The sequence below is a fragment of the Neofelis nebulosa genome, chromosome 6 (genome assembly GCF_028018385.1).
Source record: "Neofelis nebulosa isolate mNeoNeb1 chromosome 6, mNeoNeb1.pri, whole genome shotgun sequence".
Taxonomy (NCBI): Eukaryota; Metazoa; Chordata; class Mammalia; order Carnivora; family Felidae; genus Neofelis; species Neofelis nebulosa.
Window position 1 is genome coordinate 116,184,977 of NC_080787.1, and position 25,047 is coordinate 116,210,023.

General features: G+C 40.4%; 1 protein-coding gene and 1 long non-coding RNA gene across 3 annotated transcripts in view; one reads left to right on the plus strand and one right to left on the minus strand.

Moving 5' to 3' along the window:
• Positions 1–24,441, minus strand: part of LOC131514795 (uncharacterized) — a 92,593-nt gene extending 68,152 nt beyond the window's left edge. The window contains exon 1 of the long non-coding RNA XR_009263283.1: positions 24,328–24,441. This is a non-coding gene — a long non-coding RNA (uncharacterized LOC131514795). The remainder of the gene's footprint in view (positions 1–24,327) is intronic.
• Positions 23,938–25,047, plus strand: part of RNF217 (ring finger protein 217) — a 131,553-nt gene continuing 130,443 nt past the window's right edge. For both annotated transcript variants that reach the window (XM_058735149.1, XM_058735150.1), the window contains exon 1: positions 23,938–24,922. In XM_058735149.1, coding sequence (XP_058591132.1) covers positions 24,053–24,922 — 870 coding nt within the window. In that variant the 5' untranslated portion in view covers positions 23,938–24,052. The remainder of the gene's footprint in view (positions 24,923–25,047) is intronic.

Sequence of the window (25,047 nt, forward strand, 5' to 3'; positions counted from 1 at the left end):
AAGAGAAGACATGATAGCTAAATGCCTTGTCTAAATCACATAACCAATACATGCCAGATTTGGCACTAGAACACCATGGTCTTTCCACAACACTTGGTCTTTCCCAACTTGATTGGATTGACGAATTAATTGCTTTGAAAAGAGGTGCCATTCCAGGTGTTTTTTCACATTCACTTCAAGGATCTGGTGTTCCTGGAAAATGTTGCCCTCCTCCCACTCACTTTCCCAAGGGCAGCTCACAGACACATTCGGTAGCTCTTCAGCAGACACCTTCTTCTCAAGGTAAGAGTGGAGCTATGTTATCTACTGCATCTCATCTCCTTTTCTATGGTTATTAAGTGTCGGTGCCATCCATTCTGTATCTCAGGGAACCATCAAACCTACTGGCCATTTTAAAATTACTTCAGAATAGTGTAGAATCAGGACTATAACAAAAGGAAAGACTTAAAAAGTATGAAGTTATCAAGAATGGAAATGAATAGATTGCAGATCAATGGAGAACATCCAGATATAATTACATTTGAAACCAGTAAATTTAAAGCAATACAAATACATTTGTGTGGATGTTCCTCCTGGAAAATCGGGTCAGACAACTCAGTCCATTTAATCACAATAATTTATTCATTATTCTGTTTGCTAAAGAAGGAAAGAAGGATTTTTTGATGCTAAATAATATGGCTAAATACCTTCTTCCAGAACACTCTGTAATCATGTTTTGATCCCACAGCTTTAGTAACACCATTTCTTCTAGCCAAATCCACTCTTTAAAATGCTATTTTCAATTATATCCTACTTTCCCACTGCCACCCTCTCTGCTCCTACCAAGTGGTTATGCTTTTATTTTTCTTCTTACCTCTTCTACTTTACATTCACTGAGTTCCTGGCTAGGACTCTCTGCTTTTTTTTTTTCCTCTAAACTTAACTATCCATGAGAATTTTGCCCCATTGCTCCATCCCTTTGTTGAAAATTCCAAGCTGAATGCCTTGTTTCTTATTGCAGTGTAGTGCCATATTTCCAGCTCTCTAGAGGGTTCCCTCCTTGCATGGACCACCATCAAACAATCAACACACATTCACTACTGAGAAGACAAAAATGTAGAGTTACAAAGAAGAATAAGAAAAGAACCCTAGCCTCAAAGTCTTCACAATTACCAAGAGATCGCAAAGAATGGACTACCAGAGGAGCTAAGAATTCATTGAAGAGATTAGTTCTTGAAAGGTAAGGAGGTTACGGGCTGAGAGTGCTCCTAGGACTCCAAAAATCAGTCTAAATATCAACTAGTGATGGGAGGAAGCAGATTTTTATCTTTAGTCATTCTTTAAATACACTTTTTTGTGGTCTACTATGTGCCAGGTATTCTTCGCAGCACCGGAACTGGTTTTATAGCATTGAAAAAATACACAAAGCCCTAATTCTTATGAAGATTGTATTCAATTGGAAAAGACAATGAATAAATGAGTAAAATAAATGAAAAGATAAATTCTCTGGCAGTAAGTGTTATTAAGAAAATGACTCTGGATGATGTGATAGAAAATGACTGAAGAGATTACATGTGGGCTGACATTTGAATGGGGAGGAGACAGGCATGCATAGATGGGGTAACGGAGATTATAATCCAAGCAGAGGAACAGCAAGTGCAAAAGCCCTGAGGTAGGAATAAGCTTGGCATATTTACTGGGACAATAGAAGGCTTATGGGTGTGGAGTATAGTGTGGGAAGGAGAGAACATTATGAAATGAAGTTGAGAAAGTGGACAAGAGCCAGACATGTAGGTCCTAGTCTGTCAAAACAAGAGATACGTAACAAACACATTTACTGAACATGCCATTAGAAATTGAATAACTAGCAAAAGCACAATATCTATCAATATTTAATCCATATTATTTAAGACTCGGGGACAATGAATCTAGGGAACATGACTATAGCCACTAAAGAAACATGTTCTTAAATCAGGAGACTATAGATGCTGGAGAGGATGTGGAGAAACGGGACCCCTCTTGCACTGTTGGTGGGAATGCAAATTGGTGCAGCCACTCTGGAAAACAGTGTGGAGGTTCCTCAGAAAATTAAAAATAGACCTACCCTATGACCCAGCAATAGCACTGCTAGGAATTTGCCCAAGGGATACAGGAGTACTGATGCATAGGGGCACCTGTACCCCAATGTTTATAGCAGTACTTTCAACAATAGCCAAATTATGGAAAGAGCTTAAATGTCCATCAACTGATGAATGGATAAAAAAAATTGTGGTTTATATACACAATGGAGTACTACGTGGCAATGAGAAAGAATGAAATATGGCCCTTTGTAGCAACACGGATGGAACTGGAGAGTGTGATGCTAAGTGAAATAAGCCATACAGAGAAAGACAGATACCATATGGTTTCACTCTTATGTGGATCCTGAGAAACTTAACAGAAACCCATGGGGGAGGGGAAGGAAAAAAAAAAGAGGTTAGAGTAGAAGAGAACCAAAGCATAAGAGACTCTTAAAAACTGAGAACAAACTGAGGGTTGATGGGGGGTGGGAGGGAGGGGAGGGCGGGTGATGGGTATTGAGAGGGCACCTGTTGGGATGAGCACTGGGTGTTGTATGGAAACCAATTTGACAATAAACTTCATATATTGAAAAAAAAAAAAAAAAGAAACGTGTTCTTTGCAAACTAAGCATGTTTTCACAAAGGCTAGGTTAAATATCTGTTGATTGAAGCTTCAGCTTTCCAGGTACCTTGATACAAGGAAGGAAGATGCCCTAGTGAGGGACCTTAGCAAAGTGGTACATCAGATAGAGAGAGACTCCTGGAATCTGGTCTTTGGAACAAATCATAAATTAATATTTGTTCCTTTTTTTTGTGAACTCTACTCTGAATTTTCTTAGCTTTATTTCATCATGTAAGAGGCTATTACATCTATGTGAATTAACAAACTGTATTCATTTATTCATCAACAAACATTTATTGAGTTTCTTGCTCTTCAGTTGATCCTATGCTGTGAACTGGGGATATAAAATGTGTACATGAAGGCCCCACCTTCAAGGAGTTTATGGTACGATGGGGAAGAGAGGTGAACAAACAAAAAATTACAAGACAGTGAAATAACTGCTGTGTTAGATGTAAGCAATGGCCAGTGAATGTGAATATCTATACAACCCAAGAATATTTTCAAATCAAACCAGAGAGAACAGGAAAAATAAGGGGACTCTTGCTTAGTTAAAGACCCAATTATCCCAGCATACTAAACTTTTCTTTCCCTGAAACTAAGAATACAGAGATATTGATAAATAATAAAATATAGCACAAATACAATTAAAATTTTTGTTAAGAAATACATATTTGGAGGAAACAATGTATCGAAAAACAATAGCATCATAGTGAATATTAGTGTTACTTAAAATATTTCACTGGAAATGCTCTGTGAGAAAGGCTATATTACATCCTGTGAGTGCTCAGGTTCAGGAATCATCTATTTAGTAATTTACTCATTGTCTTCAAAACTAACTGCGAGATAGTTGAGCAATAGCTAAAAAAATTCCATTCCCAACTGGTAAAAAGAGCCACACAGATGCAATTATTACAACATTTGTATTTTTAAAAACAGAATATATTCTATGCTTTCATGTCTAAATTCCTGAAGACAATCAGATGGCACAAGAAGACATTTACTACTGGACAAGCCTTTCAGGGACCCTGAGCTTTCACTTCATTCAAGTATCTGCTGGTCACATTTCTCCCAGAGACCATCTTCTCAAGTTTCCACTCTGGATTAACTCTGAACTTCTATATAAAGCTATTAGGCCTAGTGTCTTAGTCCATTCAAGCTGCCATAACAGAATACCATAAACTGAGTGGTTTATAAACAACAGAAACTTATTTCTCCCATTTCTGGAGGCTGAGAAGTCTAAGATCCAGACACCAGCAGATTCTGTGTCTGGTGAGAGCCTGCTTCCTGGTTCATAGACGGCTGCCTTCTCACCATAACCTCACATGGCAGAAGAAGCAGGGCAGTTCTCTGGGGTTTCTTTTGTAAGAGTAACTTATCCCATTCATGAGTGCTCCCAAAGCCTCGACTTCAAATACCATCACATCAGAGGAATAGATTTCAACATATGAATTTTGAACAGACACAGATATTCAATCCACAGCACCTTGTTTGAGCTTTCCTCTCCACTTAATAAAGACTTTATTTTGTTTTACCTTTAAATTATTAAGGGGTTGTTGATAATGTTAGAATAATATGACTACAATTAACTTTAAGACTTCATAGATTAACATGGAATTGAATTTTCCCCCAAATGCTTATGTAGATGCATGGGGTATAAAGAGACTTTCCAAAATGCCTTTAAGTACCAGCGCCGCTGGTGTAGGGGTATCACACAAGATTCCCAAAATGCCTTTAAGTAAACTCAACAAGACTTTTAAATAGGATGAACTTTTGGTCCTTCCCACAATATAATTCCTGGTTTCAATTTTTTTCTAATATTTTATTATAAAAATTTTCTGGCATACAGAAAATTTATAATATTATGGTGAATACCCATGTACCCAGCACCTCGATTCTATTATTACCATTGGACAATGCTTGTTTTATCACATATCGATTTATCTCCCCACTTTGCCATTCCATCCACCCATTACTGACATCTGTACATTACTCTCAACTATTTGAGCTTTCATATCTAAATATCTGCTCACATTTTCATTTAATTTCTGAAGTTTGACAAATGTGTATATTGATGTAATCTAAACTTTTACCAAGACATTACCACCCCCTTCGAAAATTTCCTCATGCTCCTTTTCAAGCAATTCCTACTTCCATTCTCAAAGACAAATATTATTCTGGTTTTTTTCCTACTATGATTAGATCTGTCTGTTTTAGAACCTCATAAATGAAATAATATAGCAGGTATGCTAAGGTGTCCCTTGCTTAGCATATCTTAAAAATTGGTAATGTGTGTATCAATAGATCCTGCTTCTTATTTTTTTATTACTCATATTACATAAATATACCACACATTAAATACATGCATTTAAATAAATTCCCTTTGCTTCCAGCTTTGGCTATTATAAATAAAACTCTTATGATTACTCTTCTTTTTTGTAGACACATTGTTTTTCTTTTGGATAAATACTTAGGATTGGAATTACTGTGTCATCAGATAGGTATATGTTTAATTTTATATTAAGTTGTTATAACTTTTTATAAAGTTGTTATACCCTTTACGTTACCAACAAGTATGTGTGAGAATTTTACTTGCTCAACTTCCTTATCAACATAGTTCTAGTCATTTTGATGGCTGTGTAGAGATAGCCCTTTAAGGTTTTCACCAAATTAATTAATTAATTATTTTCCCTGACAACTAATGATATACACACTCTTTCTTGTACTTACTGGTAATTCATATATGTTCTTTTGTGAAATTTTCTTTTCAGATTCTTTGCTCATTTTTTTTAAAAATTTTTTTTTTCAACGTTTTTTATTTATTTTTGGGACAGAGAGAGACAGAGCATGAACGGGGGAGGGGCAGAGAGAGAGGGAGACACAGAATCGGAAACAGGCTCCAGGCTCCGAGCCATCAGCCCAGAGCCTGACGCGGGGCTCGAACTCACAGACCGCGGGATCGTGACCCGGCTGAAGTCGGACGCTTAACCGACTGCGCCATCCAGGCGCCCCCTTTGCTCATTTTTAATAGAATTGTTTGACTTTTTTATTATCAAGTCACAAGTTCTTCATACAAGCTGGACTCCAGCCCTTTATTATCACATACGTTTTTAAAATATTTTCTCCCAGACTTCAGTTTGGTACTGTCTTTGATGAGCAGATTTTAAATTTGATAAATTGAAACTTTACCATTTTTTATAGTTATTATTCTCCATAATCTAAGAAATCTTTACCTATGGTCCAGTCACAAAAATATTCTCCTATGATTTCCTGAAAAGCCCAATGATTAAGGCTTTTACAGTTAGGCTTGAGAGCAATCTCCATTCAATTATTATTGAAGGAGAGTAGGAGTCAATGCTTATTTTTTTCCTAATGAATATTATAGTTATTCCAGCACCTTTTATTGAAAATATTTTTTTCTTTGTGATATTGCTTTGGGACTTTTATATAAAAAAATCAAATGACTCAGGGCACTGGGTGTCTCAGTTGGTTAGGCATCCAGACTCTTGATCTTGCCTCGGGTCATGATCTCACAGTTGGTGAGATCAAGCCCTGCCTCAAGCTTTACATTGATGGCATGGAGACTGCTTGGGATTCCTTCTCTTTCTCCATTAACTCTGCCTCTCTCTCTCTCTCAAAATAAATAAATAAAACATTGAAAAAACAAAATAAAATAAAAAATCAAATGACTATAAATCATGGGTTTACTTCTGAGGTATTCATTCTGTTCCATTACTCTATTGGCTGATTCTTATGAGAATACCAGACAGTCTTGATTTATTAAGAGTCATGAAGTTATGCGAGTCATGAATTCAGGTAGTATGTGTGCTTCAGCTTTGGTTTTCTTTTCCAAGATTGCTTTGGATATTCAGGTCCTTTGCATGTCCATATAAATTTTTTAATCGATTTGTTAATTTTTACGAAAAAACAAAAAAGCCATTGGGTTATGATTGAAATTATATTAAATTTATAGATCTGTTCAGGAGAATGAATTTCTCAATAATGCAGTCTTCTAATCCATGAATATGGTATATCTCTCCATTTACTCAGCTTTTCTTTAATTTGCCTCAGCAGTATTTTGTAATTTCCAATGTAGAGTTCTTTGACATCTTTTGTTAAATTTACTGCCAAGTAGTTTATGTTTTTGACACTATTCAAAATGATTTTTAAATTTCATTTTTAATGAAATTTAATGAAATTTAAATGTTAATATATAAAAACACAACGGATTTTTACATGGTAATTTTGTGTACTACGATATTCCTATATAAGCTCATTACTTCTAAAAGCTTCTTTGTAGATTTTGTGGGATTTTTTTTTTTTTAATGTCTATTTTTGAGAGAGGGGAGGGGCAGAGAGAGAGGGGGACAGAGGAACCCAAGTGGTCTCTGCACTGACAACAGAAAGCTTGATGTAGGGCTCAAACTCACAAACCACAAGATCATGACCTTGAGCCAAACTTGGAGGCTTAATGAACTGAGCCACCCAGGTACCCCTGTAGGATTTTCTTTGTAAATTATTGTGTTATTTGTGAATAAAGACAGACTAGCTTCTTCTTTTCTCCTAATATTCCTTCCTTTCCTTATTGACCTAGCTAAGACTTCCTATAACAATGAATAGAAATTGTGAAGGTGGACAGTCTTGCTTTAAAGAATAGAAAACTTTGGGGCGCCTGGGTGGCTCAGTTGGTTAAGCATCCGACTTCGGCTCAGGTCAGGATCTCGCAGTCCGTGAGCTCGAGGCCCGCGTCAGGCTCTGGGCAGATGGCTCAGAGCCTGGAGCCTGTTTCCGATTCTGTGTCTCCCTCTCTCTCTGCCCCTCCCCCGTTCATGCTCTGTCTCTCTCTGTCTCAAAAATAAATAAACGTTAAAAAAAAAATTAAAAAAAAAAATAGAAAACTTTAAAACTAAAAATGAAAAAGAGAATAAATTCAGAATAAAAGACATTTCCAGAAAGGAATATTATAATTTTTGCTGTAAACACTCATATGAATGTAAAGAAATTAAAAAGAAAAAAATACTTCATATATTTTTTAAGGATTTTATTTTTAATTTTTTAAGTTTATTTATTTATTTTGTGAGGGGGTGAGGGGCAAGAGAGAGGGATGGAGAGAGAATCCTAAGCAGACTCTGTGCTGTCAGTGCAGAGCCCAACTGAGGGCTCCAACTTACAAACCGTGAGATCATGACATGAACTGAAATCAAGAGTTGAACACTTAACTGACTGAGCCACCCAGCCACCCGAAGATATTATTTTTAAGTAATCTCCACACCCAACATGGAGGCTCAAATTCACAATTCCGAGATCAAGAGTTGCATGCTCTACTGACTGAGGCAGCCAGGCTCCCCCCAAAATATTTTATACTTAAATGATACAATACTTTACATTTCTGAAACTCTTAATGTCTTCATTAGTACAGGGATTGGTTTCTAGTATCATTTCTCTTCAGCCTGAAGAACTTCTTTATGACTACTTATAGTATAGTAGGTTTTCTGGTAGTGATTTCTCTTTTTTCTTTTATCTGAAATGTTCTTATTTAACCTTTATTCTTGAAGGATATTTTCACTGGCTAAACAATTCTGGATTGGTAGTTTTGTGTTGTTGTTTTAACACTTTAAAGATGTTGTTCCAATATCTTTGGCCTCCACAATTTCAGATAAGTCAGTGATCATTTGAAACAGTGTTCCCCTGTGTGTAACATGTCATTTTTCTCTGGCTGCTTTAAAATTTTCTCTTGAGGCACCTGGGTGGCTCAGACGGTTGAGTGTTGGACTTTAGCTCAGGTCATGATCTCACAGTTTGTGGGTTAAAGCCCCATATTGGGCTTTGTGCTAGCAGCTCAGCCTGGAGCCTTCTTCAGATTCTGTGTCTCCCTCTCTCTCTGCCCCTCCCCTGCTTGGGCTTTGTCTCTCTCTCTCTCTTTCAAAAATAAATAAACATTAAAAAAAATTTTTTTAATAAATAAATAAATAAATAAATAAATAAAATTTTCTCTTATATTTGGTGTTCAGCAATTTTACTCAGATGAGCATAGTTTCTTATTTATCTTGCTGAAGGTTTGCTGAAATATTTAATTACTAAATTGGGAGAATTTTTGAACATTATTTCCTTAAATATTTTTCATCTCCAAAACTCTCTCCTCTTCTTCTGAGACTTCAGTTACTTGCAAATCAGGTATTTTGCTATTGTCCCCAAAGTACCCAGGCCCTTGCTATTCAAACTTTTCCCTCTCTTTTACAGATTAAATAACTTTTATTTTTCTATCTTCAAGTTTCAATGACCTTTCTTCCTGTCATCTCCATTCTGTTGTTACGTTAATACGGTGAATTTTAAAAACTTCAGATATTGTATTTTTTCAGCTAGGATTTAATTTGGTTCTATTTTGTAGTTTCTGTACTCTTACTTAGTTTTCTAAATTCATTACGAGAAGATTTTCCTCTATCTCATTGAGCATAAATATAGTAATATCTATTTGATAGTCTTTGTCTACTAATTCTAACATCTGGGTTTATCTTGTGTTTTGTCTCTGTTGATTGTTTCATCTTCTGAAAATGGGTCATATTTTCCTTGTTGTTCATGTCGAGTAATTTTGTACTGCATCCTGAATATTGGGAATGATATAGAAATTCTCAATTCTTAATATTTCTCCAAATTGTTTATATTTAGAGATATTTGGATTTGGATATTTATTAATTGCTTGTTAATTGTGTTATTAACTTGATTGGATTCAAACTATAAATGCAGCCCTTTGTAGTGGCTTCCATCTCAGTTTAATTATTTTCTCCTTAGATAGGGTTGCTTAGTGTCTGCCCCATGCATCTGTGTTTCAGGGTCATCCAGAGATTTTGGCAGAATGAATACATAGAATTTGTGACTTACTCTTCTTGCTCTCTGTTTATGGGATTTCCCCTTCGCTTTCTGGCAGCTGATGTTGCACTAAATAGTCCTCTGGTTATTCAAACCTCTGAGTGTTCTAACAGGTTTTCTGCCACCTTGCACAGCATAGACAATGATCTGTCCTCAGGTTTAAGGTATAGAAACAGGAGCCTCATCATGAGTCAGTTTGTTCTTTCAATGTCAACTCTCTCCCAGAATATGCCTGCTTTAGCACATGGTCCAGAGATTTCACTTAGTTTTCTTCCTCTCTCTTTCTCTTTCTCTCATTCTCTCTCTTTTGTCTTTTTGTTGTTTGTTTTGTTTTTGCTTTTGATTTAGATTTTATAGTTTGTTATTTAAGAGAGGATCAGTCCACTAGGAACTTACATGGCTATAGAAGCAAACCTTGGTTGTAAGTTTTTGAAATTTTAAAGACACATAGAACTCTTAAGTCTCTAAGAGAAAAAGTTCAATTACAGGGTCTACTATGTCAAGGAAAGTAGATAAGTATTTCAAACCATTGTATTTTCTATTGAACATAATCCCAGTTTACTTTCATTGCCTTCACAAGAGTCAACATCCCAATACAACCCCCTTGCAACATTTTGTTGCGTTAACATTTTGGTATGTTTTGGGCCTGGAAAGATGTTATCTCCAGTAGATCCAGTGGCAGTATTTCAAACTTCTAGCCCTCAGAGATGGAGTAAATTCAAGTGATCCAGGTAAACCCTCTAATTATACAAATGAGAAATTAAAGACCAAGTAACTATGTGATTTAAACATTAGCACAGTTGGGAATTAGACAAAGTTTCCTGATGTTGCATGTCCTATAAGAGCTATTTGGACCATATCCTAGGTAGGGATTTTACTTCTGTAGAGTATCATTACATATTACTAACTCTATCTACTCTTTCGGTTGGATATCTCTAGGACCACATTATTCCATGAGCTGCTAAGAATTGCAGAGGGTTCCTGAGTATTTGATATGCATAGGACAAGACTGGTATAAACTGAAAATTAAGTGAGATGGTATTTATAAAAGTACATCCTAGAGTTCTTGGTACAAAGTAAGTGTCCAATAAATGCTCATTCTTCATCTTCTTCCTACTTGTCATCTTTCTTATTAGTAAGTACGCATACGTTCAGATAGATTTAAATTCAGGGAAAGCAAAGGGAAGTATCACTCCTATTCTTTTTTGGAAACTTTGATTTCCAAAATTAAAACAAGTCTTCCAGAGTCCCCTCCTTTCTTCTCCCCTTTTTTTATCTACTATTTCACTGCCTTCTCATTACTACAGGTTCAAAGAAACAGATAAGTAAGCAGGGTGAGGTCAGCAGAATCTCAGGCTATGATTAGTGAGAAGCAAGTAACTGTTCTCACTCCTTTCTAAGCAAAAGAAATTAAGAGACACAGAGAGAGAGAGGGAGAAAGAGAGAGGGTGAACGAGCAAGTGCATTAGTTAAAGATATATTTAAAGTCAAAGGGCTTCTAGCTCTTTACCTGTATATAGCTTTGCCTATGTTTAATCATCTTTTAATAAAGATTATAATACTAATCTAGGGATAGGAAAACTTTATAAAGTGGCAGATAGTAAACATTTTAGATTTTGTGGTCTGCATTTTGTTTCATATTTTTCCCTTGTTAAAAAACAGCATCTTAAAAATGTAAAAATTAGGGGTGCTTGGGTGGCTCAGTCATTTAAGCATCTGATTAAAAAAATTTTAATGTTTATTTACATTTGAGAGAGAGACAGACAGACAGAGTGTGAGCGGGGGAGGGGCAGAGAGATAGGGAGGCACAAAATACGAAGCAGGCTCTAGGTTCTGAGCTGTCAGCACAGATCCCGATGCGGGGCTTGAACTCATGAGCTGTGAGATCATGACCTGAGCTGAAGTTGGACACTCGACTGACTGAGCCACCAAGACACTCCTGAGTGTCTGAGTTTTGGTTTCTGCTCGGGTCATGACCTCACAGCTCCTGAGATGGAGCCCCTGTGTAGAGGCTCTGTGCTACCAGTGCACAGCCTGCTTGAGATTCTCTCTCTTCCTCTCTCTGCATCTCTCACTCATGCTTTCTCTCTGACTTCTGTGTATTACATTCTATCAGTTAATTTCAAAGAATCAGATGACATAATACCCATGAAAACACACTGTAATTCACATTATAGACATATGTGGTATTATTATTAATGACATTAATTGCCCCTTGTCATTTGGAGGCAGCACAAAAGCCTGAGGGAATTAGACATAGGTAAAGTAAGATTTTTTTCTCTTAAATTTTAGAAAGAGAGAGAGTGCGAGTGGGGTACAGGGGCTGAGGGAGAGAGAGAAACTCTTAAGCAGGTTCCAGGCTCAGTGGAAAGCCTGATGTAGGGCTTGATCCCATGACTCTGGGATCACGACCTGAGTCAAAATCAACAGTCGGAAGCTCCACCAACTGAGCTCCCCAGGTGCCCCAAGGGAAGCTTTGATAGAGGGAATAAGGGAGACAAATTCTGAAGATTAATATACGGATGACACTATTTTCCAAGTACCAGCGTAAGATCCCAGCAATGATACCATGAGCAAGGGAAGACAGAGGAAACACCAACACGCACGTTGTTTGCTTCACAATATTTTTCCAAAGCTAACCTTAGCAAAACTAATCTGGCTGCCTTGGAATTAGAGGAAAACGGCATAAAACCAAGAGCCATAATCCTCCCTAGCAAGGAACATGCTAGGAACATGCTGGGAACATTTGACTTTTTTTATAATTTATATTTAAATTATATTTATAATTTAATTTTAATATAATTTTTAAATAAACAATTGAATTTCTAAGTTCCCATTTTTAAGGTTTATTTTATAGTCTTTCAGGTGAGTATTATAAATAAAACTAACGAATTGTCATACACTCTGAACCTTCACTGCTGCATTTCAATGAGCATAAATGGTAAGAATTATATCTAGACTTTAAATACTTTACTGATCATAATATTTCCTGAGGAAAACAAAAAAGGTAGTTTTCCCAAGAGTCAAGTCTTGTTTGATTCAAGTTCATTGACAGTTACTTATCACTGGTAACATTCAAATATTACCCTAATTTTATTACTTCATTTTCCCTATGAATTTAAAAGGATTGTTCTATTCTTAAAATAATAACATAAATCCTCTCAAGCATAGGGTCTGAGAGGTTTTGTAAATCCATGATTCACTCTGACAACTAGATGTCAGCAGATTATGTCCCCTTATGCCTGCAGAATTTCTTCCAGATGTCATTTTGAGAAGAGCTGGCACTAAGCTAGACGGTTTCTTAGGCATTGGAAAGCCCATGCCATCGACCATTGTTGAGTTATAATTTCACATTATTTCTTAGCCATGTCTAAAATTGGAAACAAAAAATTAAATAACAAATATCATGCCTCACAGAACAAGCTGGATAATCATATTAAACACATTGACTAATTCTCTAACTTAAGTATTAGATGTTAAAAAGGAAGCACTGAGTCAACTGATGAGGCACAGGCATCATAAGTTACATGAAGTTAAAGAAAAGTGGGAAAAAAGTGCTAGAATTCCCAGCCACAACCACAGACAGAATAATATCAATAGAATCTGTTGCTAGACTAACAGAATACAAGTCAGAAGCACAATCTTAAAAAACATATGAGTCACAACCTATTCACATTTCTCATAGGACTTACTGATTATTATTTTTTTAATGTATATTTATTTTGAGAGAGAGAGTGAGTGGGGGCTGGGCAGAGAGAGAGAGGGTGAGAGAATCCCAAGCAGGCTCCTTGCTGTCAGAGCAGAGTCTGATGTGGGGCTCAGTCTCACAACCGTGAGATCATGATTTGAGCTGAAATCAAGAGTGGGACACTTAACCAACTGGCTGGGAGCCACCCAGGCACCCCAGGAAGTATTGGTTTCTATGACTAACACTTGGACTTTTTTTTTTTTAATTTCTTAACATTTATTTATTTTTGAGACAGAGAGAGACAGAGCATGAACGGGGGAGGGTCAGAGAGAGGGAGACACAGAATCTGAAACAGGCTCCAGGCTCTGAGCCGTCAGCACAGAGCCCGACGCGGGGCTCGAACTCACGGACCACGAGATCATGACCTGAGCCGAAGTCGGACGCTCAACCGACTGAGCCACCCAGGTGCCCCAACACTTGGACTTTCACATGACATTGAAAATGAAAGATTAACCTTTTCTTTGAAGTGTAAAATACAAAGATAACTAAATTAGGCTGGCAAATCTTCCTGTTGTAGAAAGGCATACCTGTATGAAATCACGAACAACAACCCAAAAAAACCAAACACCTCCTGGAGCCATATTTAATTCCTTTTGCCCCTTTCACCACATTACATCTATTACCATATCCCACAGATTCTATCTCTAATGGTGACTACCATTTCATACATGTTGAGCACCTACTATGTGCCAGGCACTGGGGACGGAATGGCAAACAGGAAAAAAAACCCCTCTGTTCTCATGGTGCTTAAAATATAAGACAGGGGGAGACAATTAAGAAATAAAGAAATATATAGTCCTCACATGATGAGGACTATAGAGGAAAACAAAAGTAAAGAGCTACAAACGACTGGGGATGAAGTGCATGAGGATGGTGATATTTTTTTAAGGTTGGTTAAGGAAGCCCTCAGTAACAGAGGAACATGCTGAGCAGAGACCAGAAGACAGTTAGAAGGGCCCAAGCATATGACAAGGAGCGAGAACATCCCCAGCCATGGGGTAGAGTATGAGTGGGACATTTGAAGAAGAGCAAAGAGCTAATGAGAGTCTGGAGTCTGGGTAGTGAGTGAGGGAGAGGTGGAGGGCAGAGATAGTATGGGAAAAGGGGGAGCCATAGGAATGGCTGTAAGGAAGACTTTGCATTTTGCTCTAGGATACAGGAGGCCATTGGTGTTGCTTCCCACTTTAGACCTCGGCATGTTGCAACAAGACAATGCAACAGTAGGGTTCTACTTCGTGTCTTGCCTCCTGTCTCTCTTTCCTCTAATGTGTATTTTACTTTGCCACATTATTTTTCTTAAACCCAGAACTGAGCATTCCTCTCCTATTAAATATATCCCACTGTCTAAAACAAAACACAACACCTAATCAAATCATTGTCAAGACAATCTAATCTACATAATCAGAATCTCTCAAGAAAACAGATGGCACAGACTGGGTAACAGGATGAGGCCTTAGTAATGGAGCCGGTGGCAAAGGTGTGGACATGGTTTAGAACTTGCATAAGATAGAACAGTACCCTGGGATTAGCAACTGTGGAGAGCCTTACATCTCAGTATTAGTTGAATTGGGTCCCCCAAAGGGAAATGTGAAGCCTCAGTCCTCAGGACTTCAGAATGTTCTCCTGTTTGGAAATAAGATCATTGCAGATGTAATTAGTTAATATAAGGTCACAGTGGAGGGGGGTGGGCCCATAATCTACTATGATTGATGTCCCTAAAGGAAGAAGAGAAGAGACATAAAGAGCGACACACAGGGAAAAGATGGCCATGTGATGACAAAGATTGAAGTGATGCTTCCACAAGCCAAGGAATGTCAATGATTGCTAGCAAATACACAAAGCTAGAAGAGGCAAGGAAGGATTCTCCCCTACAGATTTTAGAGGGTGCATGGTTCTGTAGACACCTTGATTTCAGACTTCTAGCCTCCAGAACTATGAGACAGTAAAGTTTTTGTTGTTTTAAGCCATCCAGTTTGCAGTGTTTTCTTACAGCAGACCAATGAAACTAATACACCTCCCTTTGGCCTGAAGGGAGAAACTCCCAGAGGCCAGTGATAATACCTATGGCCTTCCACAGAGGGGTATAGATAGCCTACAAGGACCTGGCTGATTGAGAGCCGGAATAAACACTCCAGTCCTCTCATCACCTGCTAGTGCCTTCCCTTGGTTGAACTTGATTGGAAGGCAGAGGGCACTTGATATGTGTCCCTGTGTGTCAGCCTCCAGGAGCAGAGAATAGACAAAAGCAGAAGGGTATTTAAAAGGACAAATAGAGGGGCGCCTGGGTGGCTCAGTCGGTTAAGCGTCCGACTTCGGCTCAGGTCACGATCTCGCGGTCCGTGAGTTCGAGGCCCGCGTCAGGCTCTGGGCTGATGGCTCGGAGCCTGGAGCCTGCTTCCGATTCTGTGTCTCCCTCTCTCTCTGCCCCTCCCCCGTTCATGCTCTGTCTCTCTCTGTCTCAAAAATAAATAAACGTTAAAAAAATAAATAAAAAAAAATAAAAGGACAAATAGAACTATCCAGCAAAATCGCTAAACAATTTTGCGACAGTTTATCTTCCCTGCCTCATCTCCTGTCCTTTTTCTACATGCCACATAGGATTAGACACTAGAACCACTAGCTGCCATTCAAGGCACCATCATGTGTTTGCTCATACAGTTCCTTACACCGAAATATTTACTATCCTTACCACCTTCTCCATCTGGAAAAATAGAATTCATCTTCCAGGCCCTCCATGAAACATTCTGTGATCTACCAAGGCAGAAACTCCCCTGTACTGCAACTCCAATACTCCTGAATTTATGGTTCTACAATCACACACCCACCAAAATCTAACTGATATTATAGTTAGACATGTCTTCTCTCTTTAACTGAGAGATTCCTCAGGGCATGGATTGAGTTCTAGTCATCATTTGTAACTCTTCACCTATACATTTCACAATAATGTGCACGAAGTATGTATTAATATCTAGTGGTTAAACTGAAAATGGTAATTTTAGTATTGAAATGAAATTTAAAGTCATCCAGTTCAATCTTCCCATTTCACAGAAGTAAACACACAGGCCTAGAAATAGACAATTAATGTCAAAATAGGAATCGGATACAAATAATAAATATGCCCAGTCTAGAGCTTTCTCCAGTATATAATTATGGAATAAAACCATCATTCCCATAAAACTCATAATAACAGCTCCAAAGTCCTATGAAGATAAGAAAAAATAAAATGTAAATGAGTTAGCAATATGTGAATAAAAAGCTTTTTAAGATCCTTGCATGTTGAGAAATTTTTTTAAAGTATTTTAGAAAATATTTTGAGCTTTATTGATTCCACAATGTTTGAGAAACAGCTTGTGGTATTTAACAGTCCCCAAAGGCAGCTGGGTTCTCCCATTCCAACCTGGTAGCAAGTGTGTTAAGAAATAAATAGATAAAATTATTTTCCATATTTTAAAAATAAATATAACTGGATGGCTTAAGCTGTCAGCTTAAAAAGTTTCAGAATCATGTAATCCTTTGCTAGATTTTGCAAAAGCAAAATGTCAAAACCAATTTCAAGCAGCCACAAATCAAAAGAGCCCATTGCTTATCTATGTTATCTGAGGAAATCAACTTTCTTGTGTGACAAGAACAAGGTGATACATTTCTCTTTTTTAATATTAAAATTGTCTTATTCTTGCACTAACTGATACAATACCTTCTACAATGACTTCTCTCTGCGTGGAAAAACAAGGAAAATGAAAACCGATAAAAGTCAACGAACTTCCATTTTTGTAGTGGTGCAGTTCATGAAGTTCCCTAGGCCACCTACAGTTTCACTGATTCTTCAGAAGGACTTTCAGAGCTCAACAAACATGTCTACTCAACAGTAATGGTTTATTGCAGTGAAAGGACACAGATTACAATCAGCAACAGGCAAACCTATACAAGGCAGGGCTCAGGAGAGACCATGCATGAAGCTACCAGCTGCCCTCTCCTAGGGGAATTCTGTGAATGGGGCTTATTTCTCTCAGCAACGATGTGTGACATTATAAATGGAATACTGTCAACCACGAAATCTCACCAAGCCTTGGTGTCCACGGGTTTTATTGGAAGTCAGTGATGTACACATGGCTAACCACCCAAGTGGTTAATCTTAGTTCCCAGTCCTTCCAGAAGCCAGATTGATACCACATGACCCAAGACCTTCACCATAAATAACATTGTTAGCATAGACTACGTTGCATGGCCTAAGGACTCCGGGCAAACAGAGACTCATTTCCTGCAGGCAAGGCCTAGAGTTTACTCCTAGGAACTGGGGTTGAGGACCAAACCTTTCTTTAGGCAAGGTTAATCCTTTACTATAGGAGTGTATCTTGTCAGTTTAAAGTATAAATTTCTAAGAGTTTACGGTGTTTATCCTGTTGTTTCTGCCCTGTGTCTCAGGTTTTCAATCTAAGGTTCCAGACTTCCTCAGTTTATGGCACCCATGTGCCTCAGTTATTTTTCATGGTGCTCTTTAGGCAAAAAGAAATCCCTAAGAGTAATTAGGTCCAGACAACTTAATAATCATAGTTTGCATGGTGTCTGACAGCCATGCCGTGATTCCCAAAGAATTTTATTTTATTTTTTAAAATTTCAAAAAGTAATCCTCTACCTGCAACGTGGGGCTCAAACTCATGATCCTGAGATCAAGAGTCACATGCTCCACTGACTGAGCCAGCCAGGCGCCCCAAGAATTTTAATTTTTTTTTTTCAACGTTTTTTATTTATTTTTGGGACAGAGAGAGACATAGCATGAACGGGGGAGGGGCAGAGAGAGAGGGAGACACAGAATCGGAAACAGGCTCCAGGCTCTGAGCCATCAGCCCAGAGCCTGACGCGGGGCTCGAACTCACGGACAGCGAGATCGTGACCTGGCTGAAGTCGGACGCTTAACCGACTGCGCCACCCAGGCGCCCCAAGAATTTTAAATATCTCACGGTACCCCTGGCAGTTTGCTGCTGTGCCTCAGGGCACATAATTTGAGAACCATAGTTCTATATAATGCTTACATAACTATAGATGACCATTCTATCATTGTTTTTGTCCTTTAAAAATGTTTTATTGAGGACTAAATATGTGTCAAATACTAGGAACTGGGGTTCTATATACAGGCAAGATATGCTCTGGATAGTTTAAAATGTTTCATAGATGCTTTAAAGTTCATAATGAAGGAAAATTTGGGAAAAGTTATTTTCTCCATTGAACAAATAAGTAAACTGAATTTTCCAGAGCTTGACATAGGAACTAATAGACATTCAGGAAATGTTTCTTAAACTGAATTGTAACACAAATAAGAAAACTTGCTTACCTTAACTATCACAAGTGTACATGCAAATACCCTTTATTTTATTTATTTGTTTTTAAAAATTTTTTTAACGTTTATTTATTTTTGAGACAGAGAGAGACAGAGCATGAGTGGGGGAGGGACAGAGAGAGAGAGGAAGACACAGAATCTGAAGCAGGCTCCAGGCTCTGAGCTGTCAGCACAGAGCCCGACGTGGGGCTCGAACTCACAGACCGTGAGATCATGACCTGAGCCGAAGTCGGATGCTTAACCGACAAAGCCACCCAGGCGCCCTGCAAATACCCTTTATTGACACCAAGCCCATTCCTCTGTTCATTAGGATGAAACTGTTTCCCTCTTTTAAAAAAATCTTTTTCCCTTTTGTCCAATATAAAAGCAACATAATATTTTAGAAATCTTAGGAAGAAGACAATTATAACAACATCATCCTTATACAATAACTGCTATTTTTTTGGTCTTTATAATACACATGCCTACAGAGTTGTAGTCATATCACACATTACATTTTTCTTGCCCTTTTTCACTTAGCATAATTTTGTAAGCACTTCCCATTGTTCTAAATAAATCTTCTCTGAATTACCTTTTACCTCTTTCCTAATTTGGAAGAGATTTCCTCTTGCTAAGAAAATCTTTGCTCTTCAGAGCTAAAAGTGTTGTTTTGTACAAGTGCATCTTTGGCTCTGTTACTTGGATGCTTGATTATCTTTTAGTTTGAACAAAATTATTTCCTTCCCTGTGAATTACCTAGCAACGATGATCCTGGGGGCTGTACAAAAAGAGATTTATCTTGCTCTTGCTTACTAAACCAATGAACCATTCCAGTCTCGGGGCCAGGGAGGAGCCAGGCTGTAAATTTCTCTGACTTCTGCTATAAACAAAGCCTGTCAGGGGAAGGCTGTGACTTGACACCCTTTTTAGAAAGAGAAGCTGAGGAACAGAGAGAACATGCCTCTCTATTCATGTCACTATGTGCTTGGGAAGAGGAGATTAGGGATTTCTAAATGCAGAGCCAGGGCTGACATCTTTCTGGGAAACCAAAGCCACAGTAGTGGAAAGTTTGTGTTGCCCTTAAAAATGCAAGCTCTTGGTGACTCCTTCAGTGATCAGGGAACTGGTTTTCTGTTGAGGAAGGGTCAATTTTACATCGTCAGTGGATCTTTTTTTTGTCTTAAAGAGCTTCCACAGTGTGGGTTGAGATACAGGATTTCCCTGGTAAAATACTCATTTGGGAATGAGTTTGTGCACTCAAATAAATAAATCTGTATTTTGGAAATGAGGGATTGGTATTATGGATTTAGAAGTATTAATTATGACTGAGTTTATCTCTGCACATTTTTAGACCACTATTGTCACTGGAAGACTAAAGAGGAAATTCAAAAATAAGATGAGGAAAGGAAGCTGTCAGACCATAATTTCAGGAATAGGGAATCATAACAATGTACATATCCAAAGGAGACTGTAAATATCCAAAGGAGATTTGATCTTGCCCTTTTTTATTTAAAAGAATACACACATTAAAACACAAGATGCTATTTACAGCATTTGAATTTTTAAAAGTCTTAGAATGTTTAGGAGAGTAGACTCATAGTCTCATTATTGATGGGACTATAAATTGGTGTTAAGTTTCTGGGATAATATGTGCCAAAAGCTACAAAAGTACATTTACCCTTTTCTGAAGCAATTTAATTTTAGGACTTATGCTATGGTATATTAGGAATGTAACAAAGGTTATAGCAGAAATATTAACATACATTAAGTGTTATATATCTTGAGATCATAAATAATCTAATTTTAAAAATAAAATAGAATTCATTAAATAAATTGTGATGCATGTACATAGTAAAATTCTATATGGTCACGAATCATAATGATGTACACATGTTTTAATTATATGGAAACGAATCAGGATATATTATTAAGTTTAAAAAAAAGCAGAAAAAAAGCAGGAAAAGAGAGTATACTGTCTAATATATTTTTATACACACAGATGCAAACACTAGAATGAAATATCTCAATATGTTAAAGTAGTTATTTGGGGTAGTGAGTATTGGCTGAAGTTCTTCATCTCATTTCTTCCTCCCCTCCTTTTCTTCCTTTTCCCACCCCACCTTGTCCTCCTTTTTCTTCTTGGTTTCCTCTATATTCCAAACAGTTAGACTTTTATTTTATAAGCGGAAGGAATGTACTGTTTTGTTTTATTTTTAACTTCATCTTACAAAAGCCTACTATTTGGATTTAGGGACTTTAGGGTGGCAAAAGAAAGGGAAACAATTGTGTCCCATTCTTTTCTTCTTGATGCCCTTTTCCTTAATGAATCCAGGTTCTCTTCCTCCACGGGTGAAGAGGACAGAACAGGAAAGTGAGGACCAACATTCAACTGTGTCTTTCAGAAGCAGACCTAGTAGACCATTCCATCCTGTTTATTCCTCTTCAGGAAATGAATTTGTTTGAAAAATTTTGTTTGGATAGTTGAAAGACAGGAGGAAAAACAAGTCAGGTATTCCCTGGATAATTATCTTACGGTATTTAAATGTTACGCATTTCTTTTCCACAACAGGCAAGAAGAAATGATGTTTTACCCTCAATATGTAAACTTAAAATGATGCACAGCTCTTCTGCCATCTCACAACATCTTTCTAATAAGTTAATAAATCTAAGCTTTTTTATGTTCGAATTAATATCTGAATAAAAATTTTCAAGTCATGTTGAAAGGCCAGGATAATAAAAGTAGGTAATAAAAAAAATAATGTTTAATAACGACCTAAAGCAGCTGACTGTGTCAGTTCTCACACTTGACATCGTCTTCTAATGCCAGTCTTGGTTTTAGGGAAGGTGGACAGCTCATTGCAGATTAGAAAGTATTGAGAGAGAAAATTGGTAGTGGCAGTGCTTATGTTGTACTAACATCTGTACACAGCCTGATGCGGGGCAGATGGCCTGAGTTACAAGAATATTAAGCTTGTGGTAGATGAGTGAAATTTATGTTATGGTGACTGTTTTCAACCAATCCTTTTAAAAAAGTGAATCCTGTCAGCACAATCATTATAGGTGCTTCATGCATTTCATTTCAGGGGAAATTGATGGTCTGACCGGAATTTTAACTTTGCATTTTAACTCATTTCCATGCTGCCAGTGTCCCAGATTGAACACCAGGGAGGCTGAGCCCAGGATTCAGGCAAGTCTGAGTCTGTCTGGAGGGAGGAGGTATGACATGCCATGGATCTATTTTATTTTCACAAAGATGGATGAATCCCATAGAAATGAAGTCATGGCCAAGAAGGGCTGCGTGTTTGGGGAAGCCTTCAGGATTTCCAGCAGTGATTTCTAGTTGGTTCAGTGGCAAGGAGAGCCATCTCCAGTGAACTAAAGCCTAAGGGATAAGGAACAAGGTGGTGGGGACTGCAAGAACTAGTTCTTGGAACTCCCATGGCAAATATGTATGGGGGAAGGCGTCCCAAAACTATGGGAAGACCTTAAGGTGTTTGATTCCTATAGACACTCTGGAGTTACACTTTTTGTATTCATTATTGTTACTCTGGTCTTACGTTTAGCCTGCTGTCACCTGGATAATACAGATTACTTTTGTATCTCTTTTGAAAGAATAGAGCAGTAGTTATCAGATGGCATACACAAAAGGCACACACATGTAGCTTCTTATCCCAGCCCTTAGAACATCAAACACGAGAGGTATCATTTGGAGGAGACAGTAGTTAACAGGAAACTATCCAAAATTGAAGGGAAAAAAAAATTATTGAATAGCATTTATTCTTCCAAGTAAGAATTCTTCGTTCTTGGGTCAGACTGATAAATGAGGTGGCATTTCAACTGATTGATTGGGTTCATCCCGCTAGGGTGCAACTGAGCATCAGACACAAAGGATAGGAATGTGCTTTGGTGTTGCACTGTTTTCTTGGTATTGCATGATCAGTAGCCTTTCTGGCATTTGTAACTGGTTTGGGAAATATTTCAGAACAAACCAATAACAACTTCAAGACAAATGCTACACACTTCACAACTCTTTCCTATTACATGGATGTGTAAACTGAATTCCCTTTCAAGACGAAAAAACAAGGGCTGGCTTCCCCAAAATGTTTTCATTGGCTTTAGGGAACTAAAACACACCAGCCTGGGTGACTAATACTTCCTGTAAAATAAAGATAGATCAACACATAATTAAGTACTGGCTCAAATGTAATTGTTGTCTTTGAAACCCTTTTGGAGATAAATACGGTTATGCTAATGTAACGAACTCCTCCCGATTCCCATCAATGAGCCAGTTTATTAATTAGGCCAGACCATTTTACTACCTTGTGCTACCTAGTCTGGAATATTTAAAGGGTTAAGAAAAAGTTCGTAAGAGAACACTGAAGAGGAGGAAAGAGGGATAATGCTTAAATCAGTTATTTGTCAGCTCTCATAAGGATTCCAGTTGGAGGAGTAGGTTAAAAGCACTTTTGGCTTCCTTGTGGGTTTCAAAGATCTTTCCGACCTCCACAGACAGAAAGCAGAGTTAGTGCATGCAGCATTTTGAACGAATAATCCCTAGCGTTATTTCTCTGAACTCCCTCTTTGGAGGATTTCGAATTGGACGGGCCCAAGAGAAACCAAAACCCTAAGTAGCCAGTGTTCTCTGGTTTCTGCTCTGAGTATACGGTGATTCCGTAGGAAGTTCTATCTCCTGCGTAGCCCGAAGGGCAGCCTGCCTGCTTGTTGAGGCCGAGTGTGAACTCTGGCCGCGAGAGAGCATCTCGGCGCTTAGATCACACCCACTCGGGGTGTGCGTGTGAGTGAGCGCGCGGGTGCCTGCGCGTGTGTGTACGTGTGGGGAGGTGTGCGCCAGAAGGGTGGGGTGCGGGGCAGCGAGGAGGGCTCTAGGTGAAGCCGGAGCAGAGGGAGGTCGCCCGCGCTGGCCTCTCCCCCAGGGGCCGCGGCGGCTCGCTCGCGCTCCCGCTGCACCTCCCGGGGCGCGCCGCGGCGGCGCCACAGGCCCCTGGACGCTCCGACCACCGCCCTCCCGCCGCCCGTCCCGCGCGGCCCGGAGCGGGGACCCGCGATGGCGCGGCACTGACGGCCGCCTCCCCCCCCCACCCCCACCCCCGGACCCTCTGCCCCGCCCGGGGGCTCGCGGGGGCCCCGGGGCACCGCCCCGACCTGCATGAGGGGCGGGCGCGCCCGCGCCCGGAGCGAGCGGCCCTCAGCGCCCCCGAGGCGGTCCCCGGCCGCGCAGGAGGACGAGGAGGAGGAGCGGCGGAGCGGGCCGGGCTCCCTGCCTGCCGCGGCCCGGGAGCACGGGCTCCCCGGAGGGAGCTCGGGGCGTCCCAGCCCCGGAGGAGGGACCCGGAAGCAGAAGCGGAGCCGCGAGTCGAGCCGAGCCGCTGCCCCCGCTGCCCGCCGGCGCCGGGTGGGGGTCCCGGCGGCTGGATGGGCAGCGGCGGCGCGGGCCGCGGGCGGCGATGGGCGAGGAGCAGAGCACGGTGAGCGGCGGCGGGCCGCAGGAGGCGCGGGCCCCCGCCGGCGGCGCCACGGGCCACCCCGAGCCCCCGAGGCCGCGGGGGGACAGCGCCGGGGCGCCGGGGCCGCGCGCCGCCTCCGCCGAGCCGAGCGGCGGTGGCTGCGGAAGCGACTCGGGCTGCGTGGACACCAGTGCCCCGGAGCCCGCGGGGAGCCGGGGGGGCCCGGACGGGAGGAAGAGCCGAGCGCCGGGGCAGCCCGCGGGACTGGCACTTACCGGGCCCCTCAACCCCCAGACTTTGCAACAGCAGCTGGAAGAGGAGGAGGAAGCAGGGGGCCGAGACGAGGGAGGGCATGAACAGCAGGACGTGCCCCTGGGCGAAGAGCCGGAGCCCAGGACCCGCGTCGGGGCGGCGGACGAACTGGTCTTGGACGTGCTGGGTCAGCGGCGCCCAATCCCCGCCAAGAGACAAGTCTTCTGCTCCGTGTTCTGCGTGGAGAACGACCTGCCCGAGGCCCCCACCGCGGAGCAGCCCTCGCCACCCGCATCTTCACCTCGGGCTCCGCCGGTGACGAACGTTCCCAGCACCCCCACCTCCTTCCCCAGCCCCCGGCTGTCCCTCCCGACGGACCCCTTGTCCCCCGACGGCGGCAGCATCGAGCTGGAGTTCTACCTGGCGCCCGAGCCATTCTCCGTGCCCAGCCTGTTGGGAGCTCCACCCTACTCTGACCTGGGTGGGGTAGGGGATCCCTATGTGCCCCTCATGGTGCTGATGTGCCGGGTGTGCCTGGAAGACAAGCCCATCAAGCCCTTGCCCTGCTGCAAGAAGGCCGTGTGCGAGGAGTGCCTCAAAGTCTACCTGAGCTCCCAGGTAACTCTACCCCCACTCTGTCCCCTCTTGTGTTCAGGCCCCTGGCGACGCGGTCCTCCACCAGCTCGCCAACCCCGGGTTCACAGGAAGAGGTGATGAGACAATTCTACCAACGACCTCTGTCA